The 13,534-nt window shown below is 40.1% G+C and overlaps 1 protein-coding gene across 4 annotated transcripts in view; it reads right to left on the bottom strand.

The window, feature by feature from the left end:
- Positions 1-13,172, bottom strand: part of ZFYVE16 (zinc finger FYVE-type containing 16) — a 52,106-nt gene extending 38,934 nt beyond the window's left edge. The window contains exons 1-3 of one of the 4 annotated variants that reach the window (XM_045496926.1): positions 13,023-13,172; positions 8,818-8,946; positions 945-1,052 (exon numbers count right to left, since the gene is read on the bottom strand). In XM_045496926.1, the coding sequence (XP_045352882.1) occupies positions 945-1,014 (70 nt within the window). In that variant the 5' untranslated portion in view covers positions 1,015-1,052; positions 8,818-8,946; positions 13,023-13,172. Of the gene's footprint in view, positions 1-944; positions 1,053-8,817; positions 8,947-12,621; positions 12,919-13,022 lie in introns of those variants that run through there. The other 3 variants (XM_045496916.1, XM_045496906.1, XM_045496897.1) reach the window with 3 other exon arrangements.
- Between the last annotated feature and the right edge of the window lie 362 nt (positions 13,173-13,534).

Raw genomic sequence — 13,534 nt, 5'->3', positions numbered from 1 at the left:
AAATAGGGGCGACTGAGTGGCTCAGTCAGTTAAGCATTGGACTTCAGTTTAGGTCATGATCTCACAGTTCATGAGTTCAAGCCCTACATCAGGCTCTGTGCTGACGGCTCGGAACCTGGAGCCTGCTTCGAATTCTGTGTCTTCCTTTCTCTCTGCCCCTCCCCGACTCATCCCTCTACACTTGCGCGCTCTCTCTCAAAAGAAATAAGTAAACTTTAAACACACACACACACACACACACACACACACACACACACACACAAACCAAAATAACTCAGCTGCACTATAAAAACCAGACTGAAGAAGAGCTGAAAAACAATTTAACTTCTTGGTTCTCTCTCCAGTTTCCTAGTCTTCATTCTAAAATGAGTAAAACAGGGGTGCCTGAGTGGCCCAGTGAGTTAAGTGTCTGACCTCAGCTCAGGTCATGATCTCAAGGTTCTTGTGTTCAAGCCCTGCATCGGCCTCCACACTGACAGTGCAAAGCCTGCTCTGGGTTCCTTCTCTCTCTCTCTCTCTGTCCCTCCCCTACTTGTGCTCTCTCTCTCAAACAAATAAACTCAAAAAAATGGGGTTGGTCTTTATAAAATATCATTATAAAAAAATAATAAAGTGACTAAAACACTATCTCTCATAGTAATGAAATACCAATTCATGTAAAGTTTTCAAGTTGCTTTCAGCTGGCTCATATGTTGATTTTAAAGGTCTTTTAGTTAAATTTGTATCTATAGAGAAAACTAGCTTCCTTACTTCTATTTCTGGCTATTGGTTCTATTCTGTATAAGAATAAACTAACATGTTATAATAAAACATGAACTCCTTACAGCATATAACCTTGTGACCAGAACTAAAACCAAATTTGCTAACAGTACTCTATATCTTAGATAACTGATGCACAGACATTTAAAAATTCCATTAGTAACAAAAATTAAAAACCAACACACCTGGATTCTGTTCAAAATCATCTAGGAGTCTGTCCAAGTCACTGACTGCTGCTTTAAAATAACTGTCCATCCTACTTAAAGACTTATTCAGAATTTAATTCTCTATGCCTAGAAAATAAAAAGTCATGAGAGTTCATTTAATTCTCTAACATATAAATATTATGCCATCTACTGCATACCAAGAAACATAGTCGAGAAATAGACACAAATAAATTCCTTTGAGGAATCTACAATTTAGTTGAAGCAATTGCCTCTCTATATACAAAATGACAAGAAAACCAACTCTAACAACATAACATACATACACTATTGTAAATTTTAAAACACTTATCTAAGTGACATGAGTTACTTAAGGTACATAATCAAAGAATTCATAAGTGAATGCTAAAAATAGTTATAAGAACTTTATATCAAATAAATATATATGATATGGTAATATAAAATATACCACTTACAAATAAAAATACTGCATATAAAAACTTATGGGATTCAGCAAAAGCAGTACTTCAAATACAGCTTTAGATCCTTATGTTAGAATAGGAGAAAGACTGAAGATTAATAAGCTAAGAACAGGAGTTAAAGAAATAGAAAATGAACATATTAAGAGAAATATAAAAAAAACTAAAAGTTAGCTTTATGAATAAAGCAGATAAACCTCTGATCTATGTCAAAAACTTCTCCATATAAGTCTGGAGACACCTTAAAGAAATCTATCAGTGACTAATGGGATAAAATCAAAACGACACAGGAGCCTAGTTGAAGGGGTTCCTACTGTCTTAAATAGGACAACCAAACATCAAATTAACTAAGCCTGCAAAGGACTGAACACAAGTCAAATAGATAAAAAACAAAGAGATCTTAATGATACTAAAAACAAAAACAAATACCACCACTCATTAGAGGGTTGCCAGGGCATAAACCCATTGCTCTGAAAGGTGATACATTAAGGGAAAAGAGCCAATAACTTATCCTTCCCTTTATTAACAAAATGTACTTTAAGTAGTTGCTGAGGGAAAGTTCTTTAGGTAACAATCTCAGGTAATAAATGCAGATGTATATCAAAATTTTTTAAATCATCTCTTGGCAATCCTTAATGCAAATAATAGACTAGGCAATGGCTATCAATGGATGTTAATTTAAGTGTTAGACGAAAGATTGGAGGAGAACTTTATAATGGTGGGAACAGGCAAACACATCTGACTTCCAGTGATCAATTTCACTATCAATAAATATGGAAGGGAGTGCCTGGGTGGCTCAGTCGGTTAAGCGTCTGACTTCAGCTCAGGTCATGATCTCACAGTTCGTGAATTCGAGCCCCGCGTTGGACTCTATGCTGACAGCTCAGAGCCTGGAGCCTGTTTCAGATTCTGTGTCTCCCTCTCTCTGCCCCTCCCCTGCTCGCACTCTCTGTTTCTCAAAAATAAATAAACATTAAAAAAATAAATAAATGTGGAAGAACCAAACATTATGTGCCTCATGTGGAAGATACAGTATCCCATATAATGTATTCTTACCCAAAAAAACTGAACCTCAACCTAATCAAGCTTTTAGAACTAACTACGTATTTACAGGAAATCCAAGCATAGAGAGACAAGTTAGATGATATCAAAACAAAGCAATCAACTTAATCCAGAAGGTGGAACACTCTACCGCAACGTTCCTCACACTGTCTTTGGTAAATGACCTTTTCTAAAAAAAATTTCCAATCTGTTCCATACTGCTACTTTTGTAAAACATAATCAACAATATAAATTTTGCAATAATACATAACAAAAAGATATACATTATGAAGCACATCTGAACAGTTCCCTGGGGTGAAGAATAAGAGTGGGAAATGAGGGATAAAAGACAAAAATGAGACAGTTTTTTACAAGAACCATTTATGATAGTGCCATGAAATGAACACTTGAGGTCCAGAAAAAAATAAGGACACTTTAAAAATGAGTTAAAAAGCTTAGACACAGCTTAAGAGAAAAATGAACTAGAAAACCTACCTGAAAAAACAACCTAAAAGACAGCCCAGAAAGACAAGAGGGACATATGACAGGGTAAGAGACATGGATGGCAGAAGTCATCTATCATAAGAATGGAGACCTCTAAGGAAGATAGACAGCATGAAACAAGGATGCTTAAAAAGATAATGGTAGGAATTTTTCTAGAATTGATGAAAAACACAACTCAACAGATGCAGGTAACCCCTATACCAAGCAATTTCAATAAAGAGAAATGCACAGGTGGCCACTCTATAGTTAAACTTTTATACTCCAAAGGTAGAGGACCCTTCAGAAAAGGTCACCTTAAAAGAACAATAATTAGGGGCGCCTGGGTGGCTTGGTCAGTTAAGCGTCCAACTTCGGCTCAGGTCATGATCTCACAGTCCGTGAGTTCGAGCCCCGCATCGGGCTCTGTGCTGACAGCTCAGAGCCTGGAGCCTGTTTCAGATTCTGTGTCTCCCTCTCTCTCTGCCCCTCCCCTGTTCATGCTCTGTCTCTCTCTGTCTCAAAAATAAATAAACGTTAAAAAAAAAAAAAGAACAATAATTAGGGGCGCCTGGGTGGATCAGTCGGTTAAGCATCCGACTTCAGCTCAGGTCATGATCTCATAGTCCATGGGTTTGAGCCCTGCGTCAGGCTCTGTGCTGACAGCTCAGAGCCTGGAGCCTGCTTCGGATTCTGTGTCTCCCTCTCTCTCTGCCCCTCCCCTGCTCATGCTCTGTCTCTGTCTCAAAAATAAATAAAAACATTAAAAAAAATTTTTAAAAAGAACAATAATTATTCTGGAAACAGGTAAACTTCAGAACAATTTTCAATAATAATGGCATGTCATCCTAATTTAACACAGCACATTACTTCTTTTATTTCCATTTTTAAATTTTTTTAATATTTTATTTTATTTTTCAGAGAAAGAGAGAGAGAGGGAGGGAGCAAGGGAGGAGCAGAATCCAAAACACACCCCAGGCTCCGAGTTGTCAGCAGAGAGCCTGACACGGGGCTCAAATGCATGAGCCACGAGATCATCACCTGGGCCGAAGTCGGATGCTTAACCAACTGGGCCACCCAGTCAACCCGTTTTCCATTTTTAAATTGTGGCTATCTCATACATATACAATAGGACACAAAAACATACACACCAAAACAAACAAAAGGAACTTGGAATAAGAGAAAAACGCAGGGAACAGAAGAAAACTTCAAAGAAACTAATATTCTCAGAAAAACAGCAATGCATATATGACACAGGAACAGGAAGCCATAAATAAGGAACATATGTGGGGGGGGCAGGGAGCGATCATGAAAATTGATGGCAAAAATCTTAAAGATTCAAGTGAAGCTTGTTGGATGCAATTAAAGCAGTGCATAGAGAGGCATTTATAACTTAAGTGCATATGTTTAAAAAAAAAACTAAAAATCAATCATCTAAGCTTCTACCTTGGGAAACTAGAAAAAGGAGAGTAAGAAGAGCAAAACAAGTAGAAACAAAGATAACAAAGATTAAAACAGAAAACAATGAGATTAAAAGCAGGAAAGCAACAGAGAAATAGGAAAAAAAAAAAAATCAGTGAAACCAAAAACTCCTTTCTTTGAAAAAAAAATCAGTAAAACTGATAAATTAGGCTAATCAAGAAAAGAGTGAAGCACCTGGGTGCCTCAGTAGCTTGAGCATCCGACTCTTGATTTTGGCTCAGGTCATGGTCGCAGGGTCATGGGATAGAGCCCTACATCAGGCTTCATGATGAGCATGGAGCCAGCTTAAAATTCTCTCTCTCTCCCTCTGCCCCTCTCCCCTGCTCACACATGCTCTCTCTGTCTCAAATTAAAAAAAGAAAAAAGAAAAAAAAAGAAAAACACAAATTACCATATCAGAAATGAAAGAGGGAACAAAATTACTGATAATATGAACTTAAAGGAAAATGAGGAAATATGAATAACTCTATGCCTCCAAACTTGATAATTTAGATGAAATAAACCATTTCCTTGGAAGACACAAGCTACCAAACCTCACACAAAGAGAAACAGATAATCCAAACAGCCCTGTATCTATTAATGAAACTGAATCAATAATTAGTAACCTTCCACAAGTCACCAGATCCAGATGGCTTCATTGGTGAATTTTACCAAATATTTAAGGAAGAAATAATACCAATTCTCCACAATCTCTTTCAGAAAAAAGGAAGCAGAGGGAATCCTTCCTAATTCATCTGATTAGACCAGTATTAATCTAATACCAAAACCAAATACAGACATTACAAGAAGAAAACTACACACCAATATTGCGCATGAACACAGACATAAAAATCCTCAACAAAATATTAGCAAGTAGAATCCAACAATGTATAAAAAAAATTAACACAACAACCAAGTGAAATTTACCCAGGTATGCAAGGCTGGTTCAACCTCTGAAAATATCACAGTAACAGATTAAAGAATTATCATATAATCATATCGATGGATGCAAAAAAAAAGCATTTGCAAAACTCAACACTTACTTATGATAAAAACCCTCAGCAAGTTATGAGCAGAGAGAAACTTCTTCAATTTGATGAAGAATAGCTACAAAATGCCTACAGCTAATATTATATACATTATGATGAGAAACTGGATGCTTTCCAATCAAAGATTGGGATCAAGGAAAGGATATCTTCTTTCACAACTCCTATTCAACACAGTACTGAAACTGCAGTAAGAAAGGAAATAAAAGATACACCATTTGGAAAGGAAGAACTACAACTGTCTTTATTTGCAATGACATGATTTTCAATGTAGAAAATCCCCAAAAACTGGCCCCCCCAAAATAGAGTAGTGAATATAGCAAGGATGTTGGATACAGGGTTAATATACAAAAATCAAATGCATTCTTATACATGAGCAAGGAACAACTGGAATTTGGAATTTTAAAAAATACCATTTACAATAGCACATCAAAAGAGTAAATACTTAGGTATAAATTTAACAAAATACATACTGGACCCATATGTGGAAAACTACAAAATACGAATGAAAAAAATCAAAGAAGACCTAATTAAATGAAGATATATTCCACGTTCAAGGATAGGTACACTCCATATTGTTAAGATGTCAGTTCCTCTCAACTTGATCTCTGGATTCAATGCAATCCCAATCAAGATCCCAGCAAGCCTTTTTGTAGGGCTTAGGAAACTCAGAATTCTAAAGTGTATACAGAAAGGAAGAAGACCTAGAATAGCCAACATAACGCTGAAAAAGAAGAACAAATTTGGACAACTCATTGTAATTTTAAGACTCATAAAGCTATAATAATTAAAGCAATGTAGTACTGGCAAAAAAAAAAAAAAAAAAAAAGACACATAAACCAGTGCAAAAGAATAGAGAGCCTGTGGGGCTCCTGAGTGGCTCAGTCGGTTGAGCATCTGACTTCAGCTTAGGTCATGATCTCATGGTTCATGGGCTTGAGCCCCACATGGGGTTCTGTGCTGACAGCCCAGAGCCTGGAGCCTGTTTCAGATTCTGTGTCTCCCTCTCTCTCTGCCCCTCCCCTGCTCACGCTTTGTTTCCATCTGTCTCAAAAATAAATAAACATTAAAAACAACAATAAAAAAATAAAAAATAAAAAGAATAGAGATCCTGGAAATAGACCCACACAAATAAATACAGTCAAATTATCTTTGACAAAGGCGCAAAGGCAGTTCAAAGGAGAAAGGCTAGTCTTTTCAACAAGTGGTGCTGAGAAAACTGGACATCCCAAAAATGGGACATCCCATGCCAGAAATACAAACCTAGATATGGACCTTACACCTTACACAGGAACGTACTACAGAACTTTATGACACAAAGAATAAACCTCAGTATTTCAAAATTTTTAAAAAATTATTTAGAAGGTCAGGTGATCAGGTGCCTTGGTGGCTCAGTCAGTTAAGTGTCTAACTTCAGCTCAGGTCATGATCTCATGGTGCGTGGGTTCGAGCCCCATGTTGGGCTCTGGGCTGACAGCTCGGAGCCTGGAGTCTGCTTCAGATTCTGTGTCTCCCTCTCTCTGCCCCTCCCCACTCATGCACTGTCTCTCTCTCTCTCAAAAATAAACAAACATTAAAAAAAAAAATTTAAGGAGCGCTTGGGTGGCTCAGTTGGTTAAGCATCGGACTTCAGCTCAGGTCATGATCTCACCGTTTGTGAGTTCGAGCCCCACATCAGGCTCTGTGCTGAGAGATCATAGCCTGGAGTCTGTTTCAGATTCTCTGTCTCTCTCTCTGCCCCTGCCTCCCACTCACGCTTTGTCTCTCTCTCCCCCTCAAAAATAAACATTAAAAAAAAATTTGGCGGGGGGGGGGGGAGGGCGCGGTGCCTGGTTGGCTCAGTCAGTTGAGCATCCGACTTCAGCTCAGGTCATGATCTCAGTCCATGAGTTCAAACCCCTCACTGGGCTCTGTGCTGACAGTTCAGGGCCTGAAGCCTGCTTCAGATTCTGGGTCTCCCTCTCTCTGCCCCTCCCCCACTCACACCTCAGTCTCTCTCTCTCTCTCTCTCTCTCTCAAAAGTAAATAAACATTAAAAAAAATTTTTTTAAGTAGTGAAGGAATTCTGAATATAGAAATATTAAAAAACTAAAGCACAGGAACTAGAAGGCCTAGAAATAGTCTCTCATTAGGAAAAAAACCAGCATTTTTCTAAAAAATTATGGAATTCATTAAATGTTTACAGAGTATCTCTATGTATACCAGTGTACTACTAAGCATTATGTCATTTGAGGTGCCTACAAAGGTGCAAAAAAGGAAAGATAATTAAATAATAATAGAATCCAATAATTTATAAAAGATATAATGCAAATACTGTACATGAAACCTTTTTTTTTTAACGTTTATTTATTTTTGAGACAGAGAGAGACAGAACATGAATGGGGGAGGGTCAGAGAGAGGGAGACACAGAATCCGAAACAGGCTCCAGACTCTGAGCTGTCAGCACAGAGCCCGACGCAGGGCTCGAGCTCACAGACCGCGAGATCATGACCTGAGCCGAAGTCATCCGCTTAACTGACTGAGCCACCCAGGCGCCCCACGTAAATGAAACCTTTTAACATGACATTTGAAGCTGCACATAATTCCCATTTCAATCAACTAAGATGTACTTACTGTGCCAAAAATCTATGATGTACAGTAAAAGGACACAAATGGAATATAAGATATACTCCCTATTCTAAAGAAGTTTATTTGTGTGTACATATAGCAACCTGTTTTAGGTAATATCTTTTTTTTTTTTATTTTTTTTAATGTTTATTTATTTTTGAGACAGATAGAGACAGAGCATGAATGGGGGAGGGTCAGAGACAGAGGGAAACACAGAATCAGAAGCAGGCTCCAGGCTCTGAGCTGTCAGCATAGAGCCCGACGCGGGGCTCAAACTCACGGACCGTGAGATCATGACCTGAGCCGAAGTCGGACGCTTAACCGACTGAGCCACCCAGGCGCCCCTGTTTTAGGTAATATCTTTACTTACCTGACCATTTATATACTCCCAGATTTACAATAAAATATTTACAATATTTCCTTTACAAAAATGGTTTTTAAAAATCTCTTCATGATTTAAAAAAAATTGGCAACAACATGGAAAATTAACCAGAAAACCAACAAAACCAATAGTAAGGAGACTCCTAAATGGTTAAGATGAGACATGGTGAGGGCCTGAACTGACATAATGCGGAGCAGATGGAAAAGGGATCAATAGAAAAGTGACTAAAGAATGGGAAATTCTGGAGAGTGAAACAAGGGAGAAAGCTAGGATTACTGCCAGGTTTCCATCATGGGTGACTGAGCAGACAGTGGTATCACTGACTATGACAGGCAATACAAAGAAGAGCAGGACTAAGTGAAAAAATAAGTTCACGTTTGGACTGTTGTTTGAAGTACCTTGAGAACATCCTGGGGGAGATGTCCAATAGGCAGTTGAATATAAGGATCTGGAATGCAGGAGAGAAGTCTGAGATAGATAAAAGATTTGGGAACTGGCAGCACATAACTGTTAATGGATGAGATCACCTAGGAAGAGAATATAGAAGAGGACAGGAGCCTGACATCAGATAACTACAGATCACAATTAGTGTTTCTAAAGCCACTCTGGATAAAACTTTGCCCAGCGTTATATGCACTTTGATAGGAAAATATCCAGTATAGAGTACTAAATGACTAAAAATCAAATAGCAAAATGTCATGTACAGTACAAACCCAATTTTACAAGTAAGTTGTTAAAAAAAAAAAAAGTATTAGCAAAGGCACAGGAAAAAAACAGAGAGGCAAATACCAAACTGGTAATAATGGTATCTGTGATAATGCATGCCTTTCACATCTACATTATGTAATTCCATAGATAATGCATAATACATATCTGTATTTTACTTTTTGTTTACAAAAATGTACTACTTTTGTAAATAACAAAAAAGATAATTTTCTTCCTTTCCTAGAAACTTATAGTGCATATCCTTACAATACAAAATAGATAATAAAGGGGTGCCTGGGTAGTTCAGTTAGTTAAGTATCCAACTTTAGCTCAGGTCATGATCTTGCAGTTCATGAGGTCAAGCCCTGCATCCGGCTCTGTGCCCTGGAGCCTGCTTCGGTTTCTGTGTCTTCCTCTCTCTCTGCCCCTTCCCTGTTCATGCTCTCTCTCTCAAAACTAAATAAACATTTTTAAAAATTAAAAAAGAAAAAGATAATAAAAATCTGGTAGGGCGCGGGGCACCTGGGTGGTTCAGTCAGTTGAGGGTCCAACTTCAGCTCAGGTCATTATCTCACACACCGTTTGTGAGTTGGGAGCCCCACATAGGGCTTGTTGCTATCAGCCTGTCAGAGCAGAGCCTGCTTCAGATCCTCTGTCCCTTGCTCTCTGCCCCTCCCCCACTTGTGCTCTCTGAAAAAATAAATAAATATATTTCTAAAAATCTTTTTGGGGGCATGTGGTGGCTCTATCAGTTGAGTATCAACTCTTGATTTTGGCTCAGATCATGATATCAAGGTTCATGGGTTCAAGTCCCTGGTCAGGCTCACACTGACAGTGCAGAGCCTGCTTGGGATTCTCTCTCCCTCTCTTTCTGCTCCTCCCCAGCTCTCTCTCTCAAAATAAATAAACAAACTTTTTAAAAAACCCTTTAGAAAACAACACATTGACACTGGATTATAAATGGGCAAATAGTATGAACTAGTAAGATTATGAAAAAATATTCAAAGCACAATCTGTACTATCAAAATAATCTGAATTATAACATATATCATTTGTTGCCTACTAAATCAGAACACAAGTTTTTCTTAGTGATCTCTACACCCAACATGAGGCTCCAACTCATGACCCCAAGATCCAGAGTCTCATAATTTCTTTTAATAATATAAGGGATCAGGGGTGCCTGGGTGGTTCCGTTGGTTAAGCATCTCACTCTTGATTTCAGCTTAGGTCATGCTCTTGCAGTTCGTGAGTCTCAGCCCTGTGTCAGGCTCTGTGCTAATGGTGCAGAGCTTGCTTGGGATTCTTCCTCTCCCTTTCTCTCTCTCTCTCTCTCTCTCTGCCCTTCCACCATGCTTGCTCACACCCTCTCTCTCTCTCTAAAAAAAATAAACTTAAAAAACTTATTAAAATAATAATAATGATAAAAGTGTTGGTAAGGGTGTGACAAAACAAGCATCTCCAATATGGATGACAAGAAGTAAACCAGAATACCCTCTCAGAAAAACAATGTGATAATATGTATCAATAGCCTCAAAAAGTTTCCTAACATTTGATGTAACAATTCTTTTTAAAAATTTAAAATAATCCAAAGCAACTGAAAATATGCAAAGATATTCTACCAAATCATTAATTGAAACCATCTAAACACCAACATTAGAAAATTATGCAGGCATCAAAAGTAATTCTACTTCTAGAAAAACATTAGCACTTGTGTGCAGGAACACATCACAAAGAAATTTGAATGCTGCAATGTTTGTAATAGTGCAAAATTTCAAAGAACCTAACAGCTCATCAACATAAGAACAGTCAAATCACCTTTCTCAAACTGGTCTAAGGACCCCTGGAAGACTCTAGAATTTTTCAGGGGATCTGTGAGGTCCTTCCTTTTCCAAACACCTATCTATGCAAGTCTGGACTTTCTTAATATGCTTTAGTGTACAAGATAGCACATAAGAGTGAAGAGACAAGCAAATCTGAGAATCCAGCTGTCTTCTATAAAGCCAGACATTAGTGATCTACAAAAATACAAAACAATGCCACCCTTCCCACTACATTTTTTAAGAAAAATATATTTTTCAAAAATACTCTTTAATTCAATATATAAAGGGTTTTTAATGCACAATTTTTAAATATTTTCTGAATTTTAGTTTCTAAAATAGCAAAATACTGCATTAAAGAACAAAAAATCTTTTAGTCCTCAGTCACCTTTAAGTTTGTAAAGGGATCCTGAAACCCACTGGGTTAAAAAAAACTGTGATACCATCATATTACCTAACATTACAATTTGGGTGATAATTAAATGGGAACTGAGCTTTAACTGCCATATTCCAAAAGATAGTTCACTCATGTATTACTTGTGTAATCAAACATCATAAAGATACTCATGAAGCTTTTTAAAAACTGGAGGAAATACTTAAAAATTTTTAAGCAAAAAAAAAGCAGGCAATCCAACTGTATATAACATCTCATCATCTTAATTAAGAAAATGCCATGAGAAAAAACCCTGGGAGATTAAAAGTCAAAATATTAACTGCGGTTGATTCACTTTAAATGGCTGAATTATGGCTTATTTTTTCTTAATCTTTATTATATTTAAGATTTTTTGTGACACTAAGTGTGCAGTTTAACATCCATGGGAGAAAAAAAGGGGAGAAAGTGGGTGAAAAATTACAGTTTTACTGGATCAAACCATTGCACTCTTGCCAATTCAGAAGGAACAAGTTCTAATAAATTATGGAACCTAATTCAACCAACAAATTGCCTTATTTTGTTAAATGGAAAAGATGAATTTATCAAATATATGGGATGGTTTCCACACGAGTCAAGCTAGTAAGAACACTCAGTCTGGAATAATTTGTAATCACGGTAGAACAAGTAAGTTAATAGTTTCAAAGTTAGGCCATCTTTTAGGATTTTTCAAAGGTACCAAAGAAAAGGTAGAGGAAAGGAACACTACCGCATCCTTCAGATCTAAAATGATGAGAAAATGCATCGGTGCGAGAATGGGGTTTGCGAAAGAGCACAGGCGGCGATGACAGATTCTTCTGCTGGAGTCCTCCCAGCGCACAGGACACCTCTCCGCGGGAACGACAGTCCCCTCTAGCAGGCACAGCCCCTCCGAAGGTGGGCCAGGCAGCCCCAGGGGCACTTCTCCCAGCCCCCGCCGCGGCCCCCCAGGCCGCTCCCACCGCAGCCCCGAGTACTCCGGACGGCCCCGGTGGGTGGGACCCGGCAAAAAGCCGCCGAGATTGCCCTCCCTGCCTGGTCCAGCCGGCCAGGCTCTACCGAAGGGACACGAGGTTTGAGGGTCGTGATTCCCTGGCCAACTCAAGGAGCTCGGAAAGAGAACAAGTCGGGGGCCTAGACTCGGCCCTTGGAGGAAAAGGAGGGCCAGACCCGGCACTCAGGTCGGCCGATCCAGCGGCCACCCCGCCCCCTCCGCGAGTGCAGCAGGGGTGAGGGGAGGGCCAAGAGGCCAGTTACTGGGGGGCTCTTACCTCCCCCACAACCCTGAGGAGCTCTCTGAGGACTCGATGCGACGAGGCGCAGAGGAGTGAAGAGCGACCCCGGCCGGGAGTCCCGGGGGTGAGCTACGTCGGCTCAGGGTTTGTTTTCCCCTGGACCTGTTTGGGAGGGGGAGGGGGGGTGGGCGGGGAGGAGCAGACAGCGCAGGCGCAGAACAGGTTTTCCGTCCGCACGCGCACACACACACACACACACACGCACGCACGCACGCACACACGCACGCACACCCTCCCTTCCTCCGAGTCCGCGCACACACACACACACACACACTCCCTCCCTCCCTCCCTCCCTCCGAGTCGGCGGCCTCCGCCAAGTCCCGAGGCGCCTGCGCGAGGCTCTGCGGGGTCTGAGCTGAGGGTGCCGGGATTCTTACCGGAAGTGCCTGAGAAGGTTGTGCGGTGATGAGGCAGCTTGAAGACCCGCATTAGACGGGGACTGAGTTTCCCCCTAGACGCCTAGGAACCGGAATCGGGAGGCCACCTGCGTCAGTGTCCGGCTTCCTTTGTCCTTGGTTGACCTATACTCAGCTTCCCCCGCCCCCACCTTACAGCCTCCGCGGAGCCGACGCGGCGCACCGGCCTGTACTGGACACGCCCGCCTGCCAGGCAGCGAACCAGTCCTGCTCCCCGCTCCGCTGTCCTCCCAGAAAGCCTTTTTACTCACTCCCGTTTTTCTCTCGGCGGCAACAGAAAAGCTCCCACCTATCCCCCAGCTTCAAGCCCTCCAGCTGACTGCCTGCTCCCAAGGCTGCTGGCCTTCCCTCTCATTGCTTTAGTTCTGCTTTTCTAACAGTGACCACGAGAACAGCTGCCTCCCCGCGTCTAAGAACAAAAGCTAACCAACTGGAGAAATAAATGCTCCTCATGTGATGTATGTTTGTGCTTG

Source organism: Leopardus geoffroyi, chromosome A1, assembly GCF_018350155.1.
Source record: "Leopardus geoffroyi isolate Oge1 chromosome A1, O.geoffroyi_Oge1_pat1.0, whole genome shotgun sequence".
Taxonomy (NCBI): domain Eukaryota; kingdom Metazoa; phylum Chordata; class Mammalia; order Carnivora; family Felidae; genus Leopardus; species Leopardus geoffroyi.
Note: the sequence above shows the minus strand (reverse complement) of the source record. Positions and strands in the feature narration are given on the sequence as shown.